The 22,369-nt window shown below is 43.1% G+C and overlaps 1 protein-coding gene across 2 annotated transcripts in view; it reads right to left on the reverse strand.

Moving 5' to 3' along the window:
* Positions 1–22,369, reverse strand: part of POU2F1 (POU class 2 homeobox 1) — a 216,109-nt gene that overhangs the window by 86,006 nt on the left and 107,734 nt on the right. For both annotated transcript variants that reach the window (XM_050958002.1, XM_050957992.1), the window contains exons 3-7: positions 19,096–19,196; positions 15,997–16,050; positions 14,250–14,369; positions 12,263–12,442; positions 3,297–3,423 (exon numbers count right to left, since the gene is read on the reverse strand). In XM_050958002.1, coding sequence (XP_050813959.1) covers positions 3,297–3,423; positions 12,263–12,442; positions 14,250–14,369; positions 15,997–16,050; positions 19,096–19,196 — 582 coding nt within the window. The remainder of the gene's footprint in view (positions 1–3,296; positions 3,424–12,262; positions 12,443–14,249; positions 14,370–15,996; positions 16,051–19,095; positions 19,197–22,369) is intronic.

The following is a 22,369-nucleotide window of genomic DNA, read 5'->3' on the forward strand; positions in this document are numbered from 1 at the left end:
TATAGCTCCTTTGTTGAGGAGCGTCTGTACCTCCTGTCGAAGGAATTGCTCGTGAGAGGGGTCCCTGAAGAGGGACGAGGAAGGGGGGCGGGAAGGAGGAAACGATATAAACTGCAGGCGGTATCCCGTCTGCACCGTGCGCAAGACCCAGCGGTCCGATGTTATTTGGGTCCACGCCGGAAGGAAAAACGAAAGGCGGTTGGAAAACGGGGGGGAAGGATCCGTGGGGGAAACGGTTACTGCGCCCTCGGGCGCACCTTCAAAACGAAGGCTTGGGTCCAGGCGGGGGCTTAGAGGAGCTTTGATTCTGCCCCCCTTGGTTCCCCGAATGCCTACGCCTTCCATTCCTGCCACGGCGCCTATTGAGGTCCTGCCGTTGGCGGAACTGGGGGTATGGCCTGCGCTGCTGCTGTGGCCGGAAGGGTCTGCGCTGCGTTCCCGGCGTGTGCATCCCGAGGGAGCGCATAATGACCCGATTGTCTTTGAGACTCTTAAGTCTGGGGTCTGTCTTTTCCGAAAACAGGCCCTGGCCTTCGAACGGGAGGTCCTGGATGGTATATTGGAGCTCCGGTGGAAGGCCAGAGACCTGCAGCCAGGAGATACGGCGCATCGTTACCCCCGAGGCGAGGGTGCGGGCAGCCGAGTCTGCAGCGTCTAAAGAAGCTTGCAACGAGGTTCGTGCAACCTTCTTGCCCTCGTCCAGAATGGCCGCAAATTCTTGGCGGGCCTCTTGTGGCAGCAGCTCTTTGAATTTGTCCGCTGCCACCCACGAGTTAAACGCGTATCTGCTGAGCAGGGTTTGTTGGTTTGAAACCCTGAGCTGAAGGGCCCCAGCTGAGTAGACCTTGCAGCCAAGGAGGTCCATACGTCTGGCCTCCTTGGATTTGGGGGCTGGAGCTTCCTGCCCATGACGCTCCCTCTTGTTCACCGACTGCACCACCAGGGAACACGGTGTCGGGTGGACGTGGAGGTACTCGTAGCCCTTGGAGGGGGCCATGTACTTCCTCTCAACGCCCCTCGCCGTAGGGGGGATGGAGGCCGGTGACTGCCAGATTGTATTGGCGTTGGCCTGGATCGTCCTAATGAAGGGTAGGGCGACCCTGGTGGGAGCATCAGACGAGAGGATGGTGACGATAGGGTCCTCGATCTCAGAGACCTCCTCGGCTTGCAGGCTCAGATTCTGAGCTACTCGCCTAAGGAGGTCTTGGTGCACCCTGAGATCCAGCGGGGGAGGGCTACTGGAGGAGGTGCCAGCCACCGCTTCATCAGGGGAGGAGGATGAGGAGACCCCCGGCAAGAAAGTGTCCAATGGGGGGTCTCCCTCGGCCCTTGCCTCTGTCTCAGGAGCCAGAGCAGAGTCTTGCTGCTTGGATCCTTCCTCTCCATCCGGGGAGGAAGGGGGCGAGACAACGAAGCTTCCGGCACCCTGTGCTCCGCCGTCGCAGGCCTAGCAGGAAGCTGTTGGGGGCCCTGGGCTTGATGGTATGCCCAGGCGGTCCAAAACCCCCACTGCTGCGGACCTTGGTCCTGTTGCGGAGGGTCTTGAAATAATGCCGCCTGCCTGTCGGTGCCCAGCGCATACACGCTGCCTGTTTGAGAAGACACCGACGGCTGCCTAGAAGGCCATGGCGGGGACGACCCCGGCTGGTAAGGGTCTGCACGGGTCGGCACCGAAGATCTTCTTGGTGCCGGGGAACGGTACCGGGAGTCATAGCGGAGCCGGGATCGGGACCGGGTTCTGTCTCGGTGCCGGGATCTGGAACGGTACAGGCCGCTGCTTCGGTGCCGGGATCGGGACCGGGACCTGCCACCGACGCGGTGCCGGGAGGTCGACCGGGACCGGGACCTGCCACCAGCTCGGTGCCGGGAGGTCGACCGGCGCGGTGAGTGACGGCAGGACTGGCTCCTGGAGTCACGGTGCCGGTATCGGCGGCTGGAGTCAGACCGCGACCGTCTGGAGGTCGATCGGTGCCGCGAGTGCGACCGGTACCGCCGAGGGGAGCGGTGCCGGGACTGCGAGCGGCGGTGGGATCTTGATCGACCGTGGCGTCGGGACCTGGATCGCGAGCGCGAGTCCCGAGACAGTGCCGACATCATGGGCTTGCCTCTAGATGCGACCCGCACCGGAGGTACCGGGGGTGGCAGCTGAGTAGACTCAGTTAGGGCGATAAGGTCCCGTGCCGAGGCGAAGGTCTCCGGCGTGGATGGGACCAATAGCTCAACCCCAGATCTTATGGGTGAGCTTGGCGGCACCAGACTCGACAGACCCACCGGGCCCAGAGTCGACGGTGCCGGTGGTGCCGCGGCCGATGTCGATGCCGGGCACTCCAATCGGGTCTGCCTGGCTGGAGTAGCAGACGCTGACGGTCTCGCCTCTGCACCCGGTGCCGGGGAAGGTCGGTGCCGGGGAGTCTTCCCGGTGCCGGTGCGATCCGGTGCCGGCGCCGAGATCACGGCCTGTGAAGCTGCCGGGTCAAGTGCCGCCTCCATGAGGAGAGTCCTGAGTCTTTGGTCTCTCTCTCCTTCTTTGTCCTGGGCTTAAAAGCCTTGCAGATGCGGCACTTGTCCGACCTGTGCGATTCCCCCAGGCACTTCAGACACGCGTCGTGGGGGTCGCTGGTAGGCATAGGCTTCTTACAGGCCGCACACTGCTTAAAGCCCGGCGAACCAGGCATGAGCCCGGTGCCGGGAAGGGCTATAGCCCCCGGCGAACAACTATCTACAATACTATTTACACCTAATTACTTAACTAACTACACTTAACGATCTAACTAACAACTGTAACAATAACGATAGTTAACAAGGAGAGCTAGGGACGTGGAGGACAGCTATGCCGCGCTCCACAGTTCCAACGACCGACATGGCGGTAAGAAGGAACTGAGGAGCGGGTGGGCCGGCAAGGGTATATATCGAGCGCCATGGCGGCGCCACTCCAGGGGGCGACCTGCCAGCCCACTGGAGTTGCTAGGGTAAAAAGTTTCTGACGAACGTGCACGCGCGGCGCGCACACCTAACTGGAATGGATGTGAGCAATCACTCGAAGAAGAAACATGACTTCCTTCGTGTGACCCGTTGACTCATTCCTTTCACCTGGAAAGGCAGGATACACGTAGCACAGGTGAGGCTGAACCTCAAATTCTTTAAAAGGGCCAGCTCACGCTGTGACACTCTCCCTAAACCCAAGCACTGCTATTTCCATGAAGGAATGTCACAATGGCAGAAAGACACAAAAAGGACCGTTGTGACTATTCTTACTGAACCCAGCTCTGAATTTCTCCCAGAAAGGTCACACTCACCCTGCTGCCCCTGCGGCGTTTGTGAGATGATAAACTGTGCTGGCTGCAAGTTGGTTGTTGGATGCACCAACACAAACTGTTGCAGGTTGAGATTCTGCTGTTGGAGCTGCTGCAGGTGCTGCAAATCCTTAATGAAATAAAGAGGTGTGCATTAATCATTCAAATCAGTCACAACTCCTAAAACATTTGAGATATCTAGGACTTTTCTCCTAGCACTGGGAGATAAAAGGGAATCTAGCACCAGTATGCTTGCTACTGAATAACTTAGCTTATTCTTTCATTTTTAAAACAGAGTAACCATTACAAGTGCTTCACTGGCATACCTGGAACTGCACACAACATGATTTACTAAATGTCCCAGTAAACGACATCCAACATTGTAAAAAAAATTAGCAGCATTCATATAAGGTTAAGGGTCTGTCAGCACTTCCACTGTCAAACTTCTGCTTTTCTGAGGTTTGCAGAATCTGCCATCACTGGCAGATGAAATAAGCGTTTAGCCTGGGAACTAGTGGGGTATTTTGGGATGCTTGGGGTTTTTTAGTTTTTTCAACACAATTTTTAAGAAATCTGGAATGGCTATTTATTGAGCTACAGGAAGGCAAAAAGAAAACAAAAATAGAATGTTAGTTTGCACTTTGATCGTTAAATATTGGACAAAGTTAATCTATAAAGTGGACTAATCTATTTGAGTAGTTTAAAACAAAATTGCTTAGGTTACTATAGCAGGTATGATAGACAAACCTGTAGTTAAGGCTCAAGAAAAATACTGTCAACTATTATGATTCTTGTGTTTTCATTTACTCATTAATTTTGCTGCTCAGTCTCTACCTGAACAGGAATTTGAGGAATATCTCTTGACCTGCTTGAGCTGGAGTGTGAAAACACACAATATAGCCTCATTTTCTCTTTTATTTCAACAGTAATACACTAAAAGCAACTGAAGTTGGAAAGTTGAAGCCTGGCATGCAGATAGCCAAGAGGCTGACCTTCTAAATGATTTCTGTTATTAATCTCATCATTACTAGACTGCCTTCTAAGGATTAGTGCTTTTGCTGAGTTTGAAAACAAATTGTTTTTGATTGCACAAAGTTAAGAACATTTGAAAATTGAGTACTGAGCATGCAAAATAAAATTTATCATTACACTGAGAAGTACACACTTTAAAAACACATGTGATGTGTGGGTGTGCAAAACTCAGGAAGTGAGCATGTTCCAAAACTGCAACCTCCCACATCCTGGCCAGCCTTCTTATTGTCCCTTTGCCCACACCAGCATATAAGATTAATTGAAAAAAGGGCTGGTCTGCACTACGGGGGAAAATCAATCTTAGATACGCAACTTCAGTTACGTGAATAACGTAGCCGAAGTCGAAGTATCTAAGATTGAATTACTCACTGTCCTCAAGGTGCGGGATCGATGTCCCCGTTCGGATTGGTGGAGTTACGGAATCGAAATATCATGTCTAGATGAGACGCGATATATCGATCCCCGAGCAATCGATTGCTACCCGCCGTGAAGATGTACCCATAATCAAACCAAATTACAACTACAATTTGGGGGACGAAGGAACAAGAGTTCTTACAGATATTTTGTCAACTGTGCACTTATAAGGCTATATACGTGTGCACACACTGAAATGAGTTCCTAGTCTACATTACAAACACATCCTAGTCATCATTTGGCCAACTTGTTCTTGGTAAGTCAGCAAGTATGCACTTTACCAATGAGGTAGATAAACACTAGTTGGCACTGACTGAATGATGTCTGTTATACAATTGTAGACTTTTACTGCAGTATTTAAGTTGTGATCGCATTTTCACTACTTGCTTTCAGGAAATTCTGGAAGCACTGCAACCACCTCCTCCAGTTCTCTGCCAAGTTTGCTGTTCTAATTTTGCCAGAGATTCAGTTTATTTCTGTCCTCATTTAATAATGCTATGAGATCCAGAAGTGCTTTATTTCTTGGCCCCAGACACATGCTATACATAAGGTTAAACCTTTGCCACATGACAGGGGTCAGTATCCAGGATTCCATTGGTTACTGTTACAGAAAGGAATAAGCAACTTCTGAACAGATCACCACCATGGAGAGAGCCTCAAGACCACTTGGTTGTGAGGAGCAGATGCAGGGGAAGGAGGAGGTGAAGAGAGTTACAGGGCGATGCAGGAAGCCAAAAACTCTTGGGAAAAGACACTCCAGGGGAAATAGAAATCAAGAGAGACCAAAGGATGGGGGGTTCTGGGAACTGAGAGAGAAATGGGACCCTCAATTAGGGGTGCTGGAGAGAATCTAGAGAAGAGGGTATAGACAAAGGAATGAAGGGAAACACCAGAAAAAAGAACAGGTAGCCCACCTCAGGGGAGTTGGGGAAGAACCAAGAACAGAGATCTCAGAAGTGGGGAGAGCACTACATTTAAGGAAAGAGTGGGAAGGAAGAGAACAAGGCAGACAACACTGAATCCAAGAGGCAGAGAGGTAAGAAAACATATGGATTTATTTCTTGCCTATGCTATGAAATCTAGCAAGTGTGAGACTCAGTTAAAAAATGGATGCTCCTGTTGACATGAGTAACTTTAAACACTGTTGAGTCTCAGTGAAGATCGGAGTAAGCTGTGTTTAAACTACAGATCTGCTTCTGAACTTGCACCAGTTTTACCCCAGTGTAACTTTACGTATGTCAGTGGAGTTACTTTTCATATACAGAAAGGACTCAAGCTCATCTTGTTCCCAAACTGCCCTACACTCTTTAACTGGACTATTGTACTTTGGGAACGTGGATTAACAGAGTTTAGCTTCGGAACTGTAGATGGGACCCAATTATATTTTCTATGTTCATTTCATGAAAAAATATATTAGGATGTTTGGGAGCCGGTGACTGCTCTTCTTTGCACCTTCCCACAGTGTCTATAGTAGTCATCTACTTTTTTTTGGCTGGCTATGATCTTGGATAAGACCTGTTAGGTCATGCAATCTCTTTCTCTGCAAGTGCAGGATTGTTCCCTACAGCATATACTCTATTTTTCCAGTATAGCTTTAAAAATTCCAAACAACAGGGCTTCCAAAGCCTAATAAACTTTATGCCTGAGAGTTTGAGATATTTGGCATAAATTTTCCCTTTGACAATTAAATCTCATTCCCAGTCTAGTCTCATCTATCATTCTAGTTCCAGGTCTCAGTCTAAATAATTCCTCTCCATCCTTGGCATTTAAACTCTTTACAATATTTATAAATTTATCTCAGACATACATGAATTTAAGGATGGGACAGAAAATGTATATATTATTTTATAGAATGAACTCGGGTTATTTAAGATTGCCAGGAGGAAGAGTTAAGGTTGCCTTTTCAATAGTAATTTCCACATTTCATCATTTTTGAATGCCAATTGTGCAAACTTAAAGTTGCATTAAAACAGTATTTTTGGTTTTAACTGTTTGGAAATCAGTTTACATAGTAATATTTGAATTAGTACAAAATCTGGAAACTGCACCAAACAAATCATGTCTGTGGCCATTGTAGCAATGTCAGAAGTTGCACTGAAGTATGTGATTTGTAGTAGTGTTCTATTCTTCTTTCTCTGCTCAAACCCACACAGTAGTGAGGATTTATTTATTATAATACTTGACAAGATTATTTTGTCATATGCCATTGGAGCCACTATGGTGCAGCTCTACATCATGGGAATGGCATAAAGAACCAGCTATCATAAATCCAGGACAGGTAGTAACCTTGCACACCACCAGAGGGTTAGGAGAGCATAGGTGAGAAATGGTCTTGCTTTGAGTCATCTTAGCTATGAAGATAGAAACTTGATATAACCAGTGCCATTCTCCTAATCTTTGTCTCAGTAACTAACATCTTGGCTCAGCCTTCTTTGAACTGGGAACTTCACCCTAGCTATGTTGCTAGCAATGCTGGTTGGAAGAGCTTGTTGAAGAGAGGTGCCTCTCGGACTCATTCAACTTCTGTTATTTATGCCTATTCCTAATGCAAGTATGTTTTATTTTTCAGGTAATTATAGCACTATTATAATTCTCACTTTAATGACTAAGTAAACAACCACTGATCATGTTTTCCTATTCAGATCTCATTTTTCTCTATGGCAAGCTTGTATTTCATCAGCACGAGAACAGAAGAAATTAGATGGGATAAACGCTTAGGTCATCTAGTCTATGCAAAGAGCTAACACGATGGTTTCTAGAGCATACAATTTATGATAGTTTGTCAAATCTGATGCGATTTCCATCACTTCCTTTAGGAGACTATTCCATAACTAGATAGATCTTTCCAGGATGAAGCTATTCTATCTGAAGTTCTCTGAGCTCCATACCATTACGCCTACATATAACCCATGTACTAACCTAAAGATTTCTCTCCCTCTGACATTTATTTCATTCAAATATTCACCACAGATCCCAACAGAAGATGAACAAAAGGCCCAGTATCTAGATACTCAAAACTTGGTACAATTGTTAGTGGTACTTCTGCAGTAGCACCAACAATCTTACCCACATCTCCGCAGTAGATGTCTTGTGTTGACTGCAGAGCACATTAAAGAAGCCATGCTTGTGCAATTAGTTAATTAAAATAAATACGGTAATCCCCCTGCTGCAGAAATCTGCCAGTTAATCAATTATTCAAGAATCATCAATTAAAACAAACAGTCGGCTATTTTGGTAATCAGCTCTGTGTTTACAATAGCAATGCAAATAAGCAAACCTGCATGCTGTTTACAGATCACTGTTAAGATGGAATGGAGAGCCTGGTCTCATCCACCTGCAACTGCAGAGGATACAAGTTTTCCAGAGTCTCTCAACTATGCCCCACACAGGGGTGCACTTTCATTTTACTAGGAAGCCAAGGGTCACACCTACATTTCATAAAGAGGATAGAATGCAGTTAATTTATAATTACATACCAAAAATCTATGTTAAAAGAACATTAATTGTAAAGTCAACAGTCAGGAAATGCCAGAATTAAGATTGCCTGTGCAATCCAAATTCAGTCCCCTTGTGTATATGCATTATGATACAATCTTTACTTGCATGATCACATACTATTTCTTCCATAGGACTGCAGCCTCATTCAGCGCACAAGATAGACTGTGCTTGATTGATGAGCAGCTATTCAATATTTTGTTTCCTCCTTGGTCAGTGTATGGCTAAAGGTCTGTCTTACTGCACACTATTCAAATCCTCCTCTAAACACAGAATTAATATCTTCCGGGACTACTATACTGTGCTCATCACTATAGCTTCACAAACTTGATTTTTATAGCACCCCTGTAAAATTAGGTGGTGGTGGTATCCATATTTATAGATGGGGAACTGAGGAACAAAGAGATGAATGTAAAAAGGTACCCATCAATTTTTGCTACCCAATTTTAGATGCCTAGAACTTAATTTTTCAGAGTACCTAGCATTATATAGCACTTCACATGTTGAAAGCACAGTTCAGAGTTGCACCTGATGTTAATGGGAGTACTCAGCACTTCTATAAATCAGCCCCCCGATTGCAAGTTCAGCACCCACAAAATGAGAAATACAGTTAGTGATCACCTGCGAAAAATTTGGTTTAAGTGACTTGCCGAGAATCACACAGGAACTCTGTGGCAAGGGCAAGGAAAGACTCTAGAATTCAGTTCTGCAAGGGGAGCATTCAGCTTCCTTAACCATAAGGTCCTTTCTCTTCCTGCAATCTCCTCCCTCATTCACTATCTATCACAAGGGTAGGCAACCTATGGCACGCATGCCGAAAGCGGCACACGAGCTGATTTTCAATGGCACTCACACTGCCCGGGTCTTGGCCACCGGTCCGGGGGGCTCTGCATTTTAATTTAATTTTAAATTAAGCTTCTTAAACATTTTAAAAACCTTATTAACTTTGCATACAACAACAATAGTTTAGTTATATATTATAGACTTAGAGAAAGAGACCTTCTAAAAACATTAAAATGTATGACAGGCACGCGAAACCTTAAATTAGAGTGAATAAATGAAGACATGGCACACCACTTCTGAAAGGTTGCTGACTCCTGATCTATCACTTTCCAGCTTCTGCAAAAAGATGAAGCAGAGGTCCTACAGACAGCAGACACCTCTATTACGCAACCTGAGAAGTTCTATCCTGTGCATTGAATGAGACAGGGGCCCTCAAGAATAAGTGGTATGCAATCATGTAATTAAAGACTATATCATAATGCATAAGCACACGAAGGCAACCTTAATACTGGCATTTCCTAATTTCTGAGTGTTTATTTATGCAGTCTTAATAACGTTCTTTTAACAGTTTTGTATGCAAGTTCCTGAATTTTCATGGAAAAAAAACAAACCCTTTTTTTTTATAATTGGAGAAATACCAATCTCCTAGAATTGGAAGGGACCCTGAAAGGTCATTGAGTCCAGCCCCCTACCTTCACTAGCAGGACCAAGTACTGATTTTTGCCCCAGATCCCTAAATGGCCCCCTCAAGGACTGAACTCACAACCCTGGGTTTAGCAGGCCAATGCTCAAACCACTGAGCTATCCCTCCCCCTTATTCATGTGGCATCATATTGACACCCACATGAGTCATCAGCAGGGTTGCAACATTTAGATTCATTGCACAGACCTTTGCCACTTCAGATTATGGTTTAACTGATAGCAGTAGTAGGTTCTCATCCTCTAAGTGAACCAGTACTAAAAGAGGAGAGGACACTGTCAGTGGGTTTCACAGATATTTGCTGACAGCAGAGGAATGGTGAGTGTCAGGAATCTTGGGTCCCACTCTGCGGTGGGGAGAGGAGTATGCTCTAGTTTGCACAAACTCTTCTGCCCATTGCCCCAAAGTGTGACCTCTTCTACCTAGTCCTCTCCAACATGTCTCTGTTCCGTGTCTTCATCCCAGACCTATTCTCATCCAGCTAGTCGCAATATGCACTCAAGTTTTTCATCCCAGTTGCATTCTCCTTGTCCATCAAATCCTACTCTGACCTATCTGGACTCCTAGTCCCAGTCTCCTCACTCAGCCATTCCCAGTTCCCACCCAGCCCCCAGCTCTTTTCCCCCAGTCTCCTTACTTAGTCTCAATCTCCTACCCCCTCCTTCCTGGCTCACCTGATCTGTTTGTCTTTACCACCTGTCCTCCAATCTGCCCTCCCCCACATTGCCTATCGCTAATTTTCTCACTGGACTCCTCACCCTATCTAGTGTCCTGTCCATCTGCCCACCTAAATGCCTTGTCTCAGTCTTTTTGCCCACTAAGTTCCAATTCACCCCAGCTCTTTGCAGATCCTTTCTTCCACTCTACTCATTCGCAGTCTAAATCTCCATGCCCAGCCACTCCCAGTCCCTGCAGCAGACAGGCCTAGTCTCCACATGAGGCTCCCAGGCCCAGTCTCTCTCCCTAGAACCCCTTGGCCAGCCTCCAAACCCCATCTTCCCTTTCTACCTCAATCAGGCTCTTTGTCCAAATTACTCCCTCCAATCCTCCCCCACGTCTGGCTCTTTTCTTCTCTGCATTCATATCAGGCACCTTCCTCCTCCATCCTCAGCAGGGAGTGATTGAAAGCATAGGAGAGAAGTCTCTGGGCTCTCAGTTCCAGTGACTGAGACTAGACCCAAGATAGTCTAGTGCAGCCCAGAGCTGCAATTGTAGAGAAAATCCTGTTCAGCCCCAGGCCGGAATATGTCAAGTGTGGATGGAATCTCTGGGGAACTGAACTGCTAAAATCTAAGACGTCTACTGAACATGTGAGAACTGCAATTTTTCAAACACTGTAACTTGCCCAAATGTTGACAGATTTTCACAGAAGAAAAAACAAAACAAAAAAACAAACCTAAAACAAAACACATCTGTGACCCCACGTCCAAACTGCAAGCCCTGGCACCAAAGCATGGGGGAGCTACGGATTCTCAAAGCAAACAACAACAATTTTTAAACCTGGGCTCAGAAACAGCTGCACAGTAAGTGGTGCTACCAGCCGGTGCAGCATGTGGAGACTATAGGTTGCAGGATACCATGCAGCCAGGTTACTCAGATCAAGATAAAATATTGCATGCTAAGAACTATAATTTCCAAGACACTGGGCCTCCATGTTGAAGATGAGGCCAGCAACAGGTTTCATTAGAGAACCTTGTGATCCACATTTGGTTACTCATGTCTGGAGGGATCTAGAGACTTCCACACAGTACATGTTAAGCACAGAATTAATGGTGCCAAGTCCTCCACAGTGGACTATGTCATCCTGGACAGACCCAAGGACTTCACTTCCACTCCTGCCAGGCACATATTCACTTTGGTTAGGAGTTCTTTAGAAATAAGGGTGCCAGACCCTCAGTACAAGACTTCAACCAGGGTGGATCCAGGCACCAGAATCATTTTGGCAAGCAGTTCTCCAGTGACAAAGGGTGCTGTATCTCTGATGCTGGACCTGATGCACCAGGATGGATCAAGGAACCTTTGAGACACTGGCATGAAGAACACAGCCGGTGTGGTGAGTTAAGTCCAGCACATAGCTGACTTAGCATGAAGAGCCTTCCAAGTCAGTGGGGGTACAAGGCCACCTTCCTGCTCTTGTTCGTCCTACAATTCCCATTTCATACGGGCATTGTTTCTTTCCCCTCTTTCTTAAGAAAAACTAACTAACTACAAACAAAAATAGGTCCCAAAAAGAAAAAAAAAAAAAAAGTGAAAAACAACAAGGGAAGTGTTGAGGACAAGGTGTGTGATAAAAGTTTGTGGCACCATAAGCACTGAAATAGAACTAAGGGATAGTTGGGGACACACCTTTTTGGATCCCCTGAAGTCCTCCATGAAGGGGTGAGAAGAAGAGAGGAATGAGTGATCCCAGGGGACACTGCTCAACACAAGATTCTGGAAGTCTGTGATCCCACAAGTAAAAATATATAGAAGCCACTTGAACAAGTGGGTGTGTTTTTTTAGGTTAAATCTGCTTCCGTCAACCCACACAAGCCCCAGTGCTCACCTGTGCAATCTGTATTGGCTGAGAAAGAGGAATCTGCGTCATCGGCGTCGCAGCGGAGGCCGAGATGGTGGCGCCTGCAGCGCTGTGCTGCTGACTGGCTGAATGCTGCACTGCAGCCGCCAGCAACTGTGCCTGTGCCTGTTGTAATAATAACTGCTGCTGGGCTGGCGTCAACGTGAGCTAGAAAAAATTAGAACAAACAGTCATTAACAGCAGAAAGAATTGTTCCCATTACAAACTACCAGCTATTAATCAGGTAACGGACATTGGCCAACCAAGGCACCTTATGTAAGGGCAGCTGGCTATTCAACGTAACATAGCAATCAACCTACAGCACAATTTTAGTAGAAGCACTGAAACTAAGTGTTATGCTGCAATCAGAACCTGAGGAATCACGCAAGCTTCTCCACAGATCTACTCCAAGGTTCATGCAAAAAGGTAATTAACTAGCAGGCAAAAAGAAAGAATCAGCCCTGACAGGATTTGAAAGGAAATGTACACCAAACAGAGCAGCAAGTGATTAGCCAGATGAAAGAAAAGCAGGAGTGCTGGCTATGGCTACTGAATGAACTGATAACACCCCAGCTGCTTCACATTAGCATGAATCCCTGCCATATTCCATCATTTCCATTATGCCCTAAGATATAAGTGAAGAATATGAGCTCCATTTGTTTCACTCCAAGTCTCCCCTCCCATCTGACTTTAAAAAAAACCCCAAAAAAACAGAATAGAGTTGGCAAGTTTACATCCCTTCATCTTCCAAACACACATTATCTCTATGAAACAGGTAGCTAGTCTCTCCTTTACATATAAATGAATCCTGATGTCCGTATTTAATACAATCCTCATCTACACAAACCTGGAGTTTTTAATGTCTCAGTACCACAGACATTCATCAGACAAAACAAAAATGACTTATTTAGAATAGGTTTTAATAACTTCCTTCCACTATGTAATTTTTGTTGTTGTTGAAAGCAAATGTACTTTAACATAGTAAAATACAAACTAAATTAAACAAAACCCATTAAATGTGGGCTTGGATCATTTACACAGCTATTCTACTTTGAGGATTCTGCAGCAAACAGGACTGAATTAGACATGGCATCATTCAAGTTTGCAGGTGACCTCACCCAACAATTTAAATCATAGACCCAATGCATTGATGGAATAACCTCCTAATACCCCATACATGGGCAAACCCTCAATCTGAAGAGCTGATGAAATGGAAATAACTTCTCCAACCAAACCAATCCTCTCTCAAGTTTGTTTTTCTAATTCATTTTAAACACTTCTGGCAGTTGCCACAAGCACAACTACCCCTAAAAAAAAACAAAAACAAAAAACACCAAACTTCCACACCCCCAAAACTTTACTATTTAAAACAAACAAAAAACTCTAGAAAAATCAAGACTGACAGGTTAAATGGAGGGGTTGAATTCTGTGAGCGTAAGCAAAAAGGTTGATGATATCTAAAGATCGAGTTGCTCAGAAAACACGAACTTTATGCCCTTTGCAAAATATTTTAAAAGTTTGGGGATATAAAGTTTCCATCACTTTTGCTACACATGTACCCGCATTTTGACATGGTGTTTCCCTCTTATGCTTCTATATGGTCCCACAGTAAAGTCAAAATGTTGACTTTCTGCTATCCGTGACTTCTACAATAGTCTAATGTCAAACCTAGAGTTCTGATTTCATTGCAAGGTCAAGTAGGAGAGAATGAATAGGAACCAAGAAATTCTAATATTGTAATACACATTTCTCCAACAAACACCAGGCACTAAGAACTACTGACAAGCAGACTGCTTTTTATATAAAAATGTTCTCGCTCCCTTTGCCACCTGTGTGAAAGTTTCTCTTTAATGAAATGACAGTAACCTTGGACAGCCACTCTACTATCTGTTGGTGGGCGATTCTAATTGGATGACGAATGATAGCAGTACTGCCAGACAGGAGGCTTACTACAATTCTCTTGGGTAAACCTTACCCCAGTGATCTGTCCTCCGGCCAGCATGAGCTGGGTCTGGGGTATGGCCGCCTGCACTGAAGGCTGCTGGGAAGGCTGGCTTGGCTGCTGGGTGTCCCCAGATTCTTCATTAGATTTAGACTAGGAAAAAAATATAACTCTTTATAGTGTAAAACAGATGTTAATGTGTACACTACTATCTCTACACTGTAAATCAAAATCTTTCATCTGCATACAAAAAGCCCTTGGGTTCATTTTAAGAGTGGGTTTAAGAAATGGCTCTTTCTGCCCACCATCTCAGCTACGACTGCTCCAACGTGTGTAGCTAACACAGCTTAGGGTTAAAATAAAATAAAACACTCAGTTCTTTTGTACCTGAAATATTTTCAGATCTCACTTTGTTTGCTGCAGCATCACTGAAGTTGATGCTACTTTTTACCACAAAGAAAAAATATTTGCCCACCGCAAAGCACTTAAAATTATTCATGGACTAAAATCCAGAACAATGGAGTGAAGAGAGGATATGTTTTTCAAACATCTGCATTAAGGACATTAAGTCAACAGAATGCTAGGGGGACTGGCTTGAAATTCCCTCATATGCTTCACTAAATCTAGCAAGAAGCTCAACACGAATGGTCTTAAAATAAAAAATTAAGCATTTATATAACTGTGCAGTGTGTTTTACTTAAAATTAGTTGTTTTTTTTTAAAATGGAGAAGAGAATACTGCAGCCATGAGGGAGGAAATGCAAGAAAGTGTTTGAGGAGGAAAGAGAGGGTTTTATGGTAATTAAAACTGGTTATGCAGAGTATTAAAATTCTGCATAGATTTGCATATTTTCCACCACCTGTTTTGGGGACTGCAGAGGAGGCTAATTAACATAAAGCCTCTGATTAATTCTGCCAGTCACTGAGAGATAATTACAGCATAGGACTGTAAACATTCTGCACTAGTGATACAGCCTGTTTGCCAACATCTCTCTCAGGGATGGAAGTTTACCATGGCAACCAAGGCAATTTTCTGCCTCCTTTCTCTTAAAAAGGAAGATCACTGTATTTCCCCTTCTTTCTAAAGCATCATCACATGTAACTGGGTCCATGTTCTATTTGGCTTCATAGAATGCACTATCCCATTTCTTTAGTATACTGCAGTATTGAAACCAGTTTTCAATAAAACTACATCCCTTTCCCCTTTCGGCAAGGCATGTTGCTTGAATATTGTATTGAAAGGAAGCAGTAGGTTGATTGAAATGCTACGGAGCATACTGCATCACACAAAGTTTGAATGCTTTGCTATACCATGCAGATCAATGAGGAGCAAGTAGCCCAGTTTATTTTTAAATTACTAGGTATAATTTACTTGATGCTGTAGGAAACCCAAGTGATCCACATCAGCAACCTTAAAAATCAGTGCTACATCGGCCCCCTATGTTCAGCTTTCAAAAACAGCTCGCAAAGTAATCTATGATTAAAATAAGGTTGGAATCAAGGAACATGTGAGATTATTGGAGTTTGAAATGAAGCATGAGAACTATTTACAACAGCCACTAACCTCTGACACAAAATTATTAGCATCAATGAATTAACCAGCTCCTATTGCTGACCATCACCCAATCTGTTCTGCAGCTGTGAAACTATTACTGTTCAACCTCTCTTATTTTACAAACCCAAGCAAATGTAATTTAGAATGGGATAGATCGCAGTCTGAAAACTATCTTTAATGAAACAGATACTTGATGGAGAATGGGAGAAGGAGGGGCAGTCCTTACCTGTACATTTAAGGACTGAGCAGCAGCCTGTAAACTTGTTCCAGCGAGCTGGACCTACAACACAGTGCAAAGAACTGAGATGAAGTGAAGTAAAGGTCATATAAAGCTTTGAAAGATGAAAGACCCCCTAAAACATTCTGCAGTAGCTGAAAGTAGGGGTAGTGCTGAGAAATATTAGACACAAGTCTATATGGACCTTGCACAGTGTTATCTGTCCACCTCTTACTGAGAAAAGATTCTGTCAGTTTCGGACCTCTGGATAGTGATGTGAATCTGACTATGAAAGGAGCATTTTTGGGTGGGTGAGTCTTCTTTGGGAAATATAATGTTTATGCAGAAATCTCCTACATTCTTAAAATGAAAACCCTAATAATCAACTTCTTAACTTCAGAACAGGCATTCCCCCAAATACGCATGCTGCATTCACCACCTTCCTTACATCACACAATGGGAATTTACACATGCAGCAGAAACCTCTTATATCACATAAAAACTGTTCTCACCCATCAGTCCACCACCCAGGCACTCTCACTGTCCCTAAACGCTGCAAATAGAAAATTACACACAGAGGACAGGATACCCTTAACAAGGGCAGCATTGACTGAGGTGTACTCAAACTCAAATTCAATTTTTGAGATCGATGACCTGGGCCAATACTCCCAGGAAAGTGTTTTGGGGGAGGGGAATGGGGGAGCAGGAAAATGAAATGAAAGCCACATTCCAGAACTTGGGATTTTAAAGAGCAAGATAGAGACAAAAATATTATGAACAGGAAAAAGATTCTCTCTCCTGTTACCACGTAAATTATATGCTCATATACTGTAGTCAGCTTCAATAACTCTATTCATATTACCATCATCAGCATCACTCTTACTAAGAAGGACGAATGTTACGTAATTGCCAATTCTTCCAAAGGGCAGGATTATAGCCTATAGACTATTTTGTCACTGACTATGCTTGAAATCCACTGCTTTACTGGGAACCAGGAAACACATAATGCGTACAAGAAAAACAAATGATCAAATGTGGTATGCTGTCCTTTAAGAAAAGGAAGACATTCCTATACTGAGATGTGTTGCATGAGAGTAATAACATATTTAACTATACTTGCTTTCCTGTTGGCTTGTGTGGGTTGGAGAGCTTTAATTCAGATCCAGATACAAAAATTCCATGCTGTGGCAGCTCTGACCTTACAGAGTCATCTCTTGAAATGTTTCATACGTTCCTGGGTGGGATTCTACAAGGTCTTCTGCATTTCCTCTGTTGCCAAACAGAGCTCATATCTAGAAGTTAAGTTTAATTTGCCTTGCCTGTTGTGTTCTGAGATTTCAACAACATACAGCCCAAACAGCCTAATCAAACTGCTGTCCTAGTGAAATGGCCTGGATATAATTATTTTTATCTTTCTCAGCACTAAAGGTTGACCTGACAAACTTAGGTCTCTTAAGTGCAGCCAGCACACACTTGAACATAGATCGTGTTGTTCTCTCTCTCCCACACCCATCTCCATACCCCTATGCACACACTTTCTTATTAGAGTATTTTATAAGCCTGTTTCTGAACGGCACCTTGTATTGTATTTGGCATTGGTCAGCAAAGCACCCCATCTTGAGAGTAATCCCAGCTGTCACCACTAAGAATTCCTATAATGGAAGACACTAATACTTCATATCTAAGGTGGTAGCCAGCCTGACACTGGCCATTGCCAGATGTATCAAAAGAAGACTTGGAGATTTCTTGAAACTAGAGATTCAAGAAATGCAGCATACATCGTCACAAAAAAAGTTATGGTCTTAGCAACTGTTTAAAAATACTTTTCAGGGCAAGATGACAAAATATTGTCCTGATAGAAGTTATTGATTTCAGGTAAGTTCATATGACAAATGAACATTAAAAAAAGCTGTACTGGAAACACAGACATTCAGAGCTCCTGAATTTGCATACCATACTAACACACAACCTTCAGGGTACTGAGAGTGAGGTGTGCAAGAAAGGCATTTTCAAACAGCCTATTGGTTCGGCGTACTCAAACATTCACACTGTTATTCCACAGGTCCTAGGTAAACCTCTATCCTTTGGAAAATTATAATTTTGTGACAAAAAAGTACTGAATGCTCAGTACAATAAAATGGCAGTTCTGCGCTCTTGAAAGTGAACACAAAAGCCTGAGTACCTTAATTATACTGTAACAATTGTGTAACCCCAGACCCTGAACACATGGGGTCAGCCAATTAGTTCCAGTAATTTTAAGTTTAAACTTGGTGCCAAGGAAGGGAAAGACATTTGTTCTCAGATCCTAAGTGTGATCAGACACCCTTCCTCTGAAGTATAGCTTTGACTCCGTAAGAACAGGGGCTGTAGAGAAGCGATTAAGAGAAATAAAAGTCTGAATATCCTAAGGAAAACAACTCCATGAAATAAATCTTCCTAAAAATTACTCAAATTTGTAGATATGCTTGTCTAGTTCCATCATTTTAAGCTTTCCTTGAGCACGGGAAGCAACAGGAGGACTTGAACTGTGTACTGGTAGCTCTCACTATCACCTCTCCTGTCTTTAACTAGGCATTGACAAGTTCCAGGTCCATGTTGGGACAGTTATTGGGCAAATATAATTCTTAAGAGACCAATTCTGGCCTTGTCTTTGGACACCCGTGATTCTAATGGACACTTTTCCAAAGAGGAGTAAATATTAAATCCTAGTGGCCTGTACAGTTCCAGAGTATTCATTTCCTACGCCTGTCGCCAGATTTTTTGAAGAACTATGAAAGGCATATGGTGTTTTAATTATAAGTACTCTCATCTATAATATGGCCCTGTGGTGGCATCTGTTATCTAAAAGTTCCCAAAAGAGCTATTTCCCAATAATAATTCTCAGTGTATTTGATATGTGGGCTACAGACAAGTACAATAATTCATGACTAGCCTCTAACATTTAGCAGGCAGGAAAAAAAAAATCTCACATCCTACTCAGGATGACAGTGCTCCCCTACACTACTCATGGATTCAGCTGCCAACTGTACAGGAAGAAAAAAAAAAAAATCTTTCCCCATCCATTTCTTTCCCAAACCACCTCCAGTTTAAAAAGTGTCTTTGTTTTACCTGATGAAGGTGTCCAAGGAAGGCCTGAGCCTGGGCCGTAGAGATTGCCCCTCCAACGGGCACAGGCTGCTTCTGAAAGTCCAGGCCATTTGTCTGTGTGCCTGAAGAGGCAGAAGAAATTACAAAACTGTTGAACAGGACTAAAAAAGAAATTATATTAAGAAATTTTAAATTAATTCTTGCTCAAGTCTCCTGCTACTCTGGACTTCTAACTCTTAATTCCATGAAACGTCCTCCAATAACAACAAGGGTTTGAGTCTCCCCAGAAATGAAAGCAGCGCTGTCATTCCTAGCCAGTTAAATATAAGCAATTTCATAGCACCCTTAATGCCTATCATCTTGATCACCCTGCGCTGTCAGTGCTGACAATGGTTTTACAACAGGATGCTCTGTAACTGTATGTGCCTAGGGTTAAGCTCATAGTTCAGTTTTGCAAGTACTCGCTATCTAATTGCTGCTGATGGCAATTTTGAAGTTCAGACTTCTGCGAAAAACAAGGATCACAGTGGTAATAACACAATCCCTACTTCTTGTTCACCAGTAGAACTCAAAGCGCTTCATGCTTAAATGTATTTAAGGAAAAAAAGGATTATTTTCAAGAAAGTAAAGGGTGAGGGGAGAAGGCAACAGGGAAATGGTAGTGCCACACGTGCAACAGAACATGGGAGCATAGTCCTCCTGATAACTATATACCAGTGTTCCGATGAATATTTGTGCAGAGGTCTTGTTACACTAGATTGCTCTTACTCTATTATCTTTTATCCACTTTGAAATAATTTAGAACTGATTGCCTCTTTGCACTCTTTTCCCGCCCAGGCCTGGAAGAAGGAAAACCCCAAAAGCTAATTCTGGCATATCTGGTTGAAAGAAATGAAAAGTATCGGAAACTTTTCTCCAAGATATTGTCAAAGTTTTTCTCTTCTGCTAAAAAACAGCTGTACTGTGGTTTCAGGAATCATTCCTCCATGTTACATGAAGGCAACAGAATAAGTATTGTAGACAACTCTTTTGGTACACTGTTGATATTATTACTACCCACAGTACAACATCCTCCTGGAATACTGGTGACTATGGGCAAGGATATTTCCAGTTTATAAAATTGCACTGAAGTTCTGTAGCAGATGATACAATACATAGATTCCAAGGCCAGAAGGAACCACTGTGATTATCTAATCTGACATCCTGTATAATACAGGTCACAGATTTTTCACAAATTCCTACTGCATATTTTTTCTAAAAATCCAGTCTTCATTTAAAAATTGCCAGGGATGGAGAACCCACTAGGACCCTTGCTACATTGTTCTAATGGTTAATTACTCTCACTGTTCAAAATGTACACCTTATTTCCAGTCTGAATTTAACTAGCTTCAAATTTCAGGCATCAGCTCATGTTATACTTTTCTATACTAGACTGAAGAGCTCATTATCAAATATCTGTTCCCCATGTAGGTACTCACAGACTAACCAAATCACACTTTAATCTTCTCTTTGATTAAGCTCTTTGTGACTATTACTATATAAAGCATATTTTTCTAATCTTTTAATCATTCTCATGGCTCTTCTCAGAACCCTCTCCAATTTATCGGCATCCTTCCAGAACTGGACACAGTATTCTAGCAGCACTTGCCAAATACAGAAGTAAAATAACCTCTCTACTCTTACTCAAGATTCCTGTTTATACATCCAAGGATGCATTAGCCCTTTTTGGCAACAGCACCACACTAGGAGCTCATGTTTACCTTATTATCCACCAGGACCACCAAATTTTTCTCAGAATCCCTGCTTCCCAGGATAGAGTCCCCCATCTTGTACATATGGCCTACATTCTTTGTTCATAAATGGATACATTTACATTTAGGTTATTCAAATGTATATTGTTTGCTTGAGCCCAGCTTACTGAGTGATCCAGATCACTCTGTATCAGTGAGTGTATCCAATGTGTGAGTCATCTGCAAACTTTATCAGTCATGATTTTATGTTTTCTTCCAGGTAACCAGTAAAAATGTTAGTGTAAGGCCAAGAGTCGATCCTTGTGGGACTCAGAAACATACCCACTTGATGCGATTCCCCGTTTACAATTACATTTTGAGACTTATTAGTTAGTCAGTTTTAATGTATTTAAAATACACCATGTTGATTTTATATCTTTTTAGTTTTTTTCCCCCCATCAAAATGTGGTGCGGTACCAAGTCAAATGTATTACAGAAGTCTATTACATCAATACTATTACCTTTATCAACCAAACTTCTCATAAAAAAAATATGAAGTTAATCTGAAAGGATCTATTTTCCATAAATCCATGTTGATTGACATTAATTATAATATCCTCCTTTAATTCTTTATTAATCGAGTCCCATATCAGCTGCTCCATTATCTTGCCTGGGATCGATGTCAGAATGACAGGCCTATAATTACCCTAATCTTCTAAGAAATGGGGTGACTAAAATGAGAAAAAAATGTGCTCAGATTTGGAGGAAATTTCAGTAGGATCACTGTATTGCAATCAGATTTTGTTTACGGGTGATGGATAGGTGCTCAACCAGTGCATGACTTGCCATGGCTTATTATAACAATCCCATACCCACTAGCTCCCCTTTTTGTCCTATGACTACAGTAATATTAACAGGCCTCTTCACCTTGAATGGTCCCTTAGAATATGTGCTAACTACTTAAACTAATCTGTTCGACGTTGTATTTAGCTGAAGAAGAGCTCTGAGTAGCTCAAAAGCTTGTCTCTCTCACCAACAGAAGTTGGTCCAATAGAAGATATTATCTCACCCACCATGTCTCTCTAATATCCTGGGACCGACACAGATACACCACCACTGAATACCCCTGCACCCCCGGGCCACATCTTATTCAGATTAAAAATTGTGACTAGCATATCTGGATTATTGACTAAATGAAAGAGATGCAGTTGTTATATCATGGGACTTAGGCATCACTTTAAAAATCCATGAAAGCAAGTATGGCTTATTTTCAGGAAAATCAAGTAGGCATATACTTAGGCTTGGGAGGATTAGATTTTATCGGTAAATGTCTGTAAACATCAATTTCATCAGACTGATGAAAAAATATTTCCACTGATAACAGAAATTTACAGTTGGGTAAAGTAAGAAAAATGCTGCTTGAGAATTTACTAGAATTTGACTTAAGGATATTTACTTTGTATATTTTGACACATGTTGATGACAACTTGTGTTTTAACAGTTATAAAGCTTTACCTTTTTGAATCTCAGTGTCCACTGTCATTAATTATGTATTGCCTAACACT

Source organism: Gopherus flavomarginatus, chromosome 1, assembly GCF_025201925.1.
Source record: "Gopherus flavomarginatus isolate rGopFla2 chromosome 1, rGopFla2.mat.asm, whole genome shotgun sequence".
NCBI classification, from domain to species: Eukaryota; Metazoa; Chordata; order Testudines; family Testudinidae; genus Gopherus; species Gopherus flavomarginatus.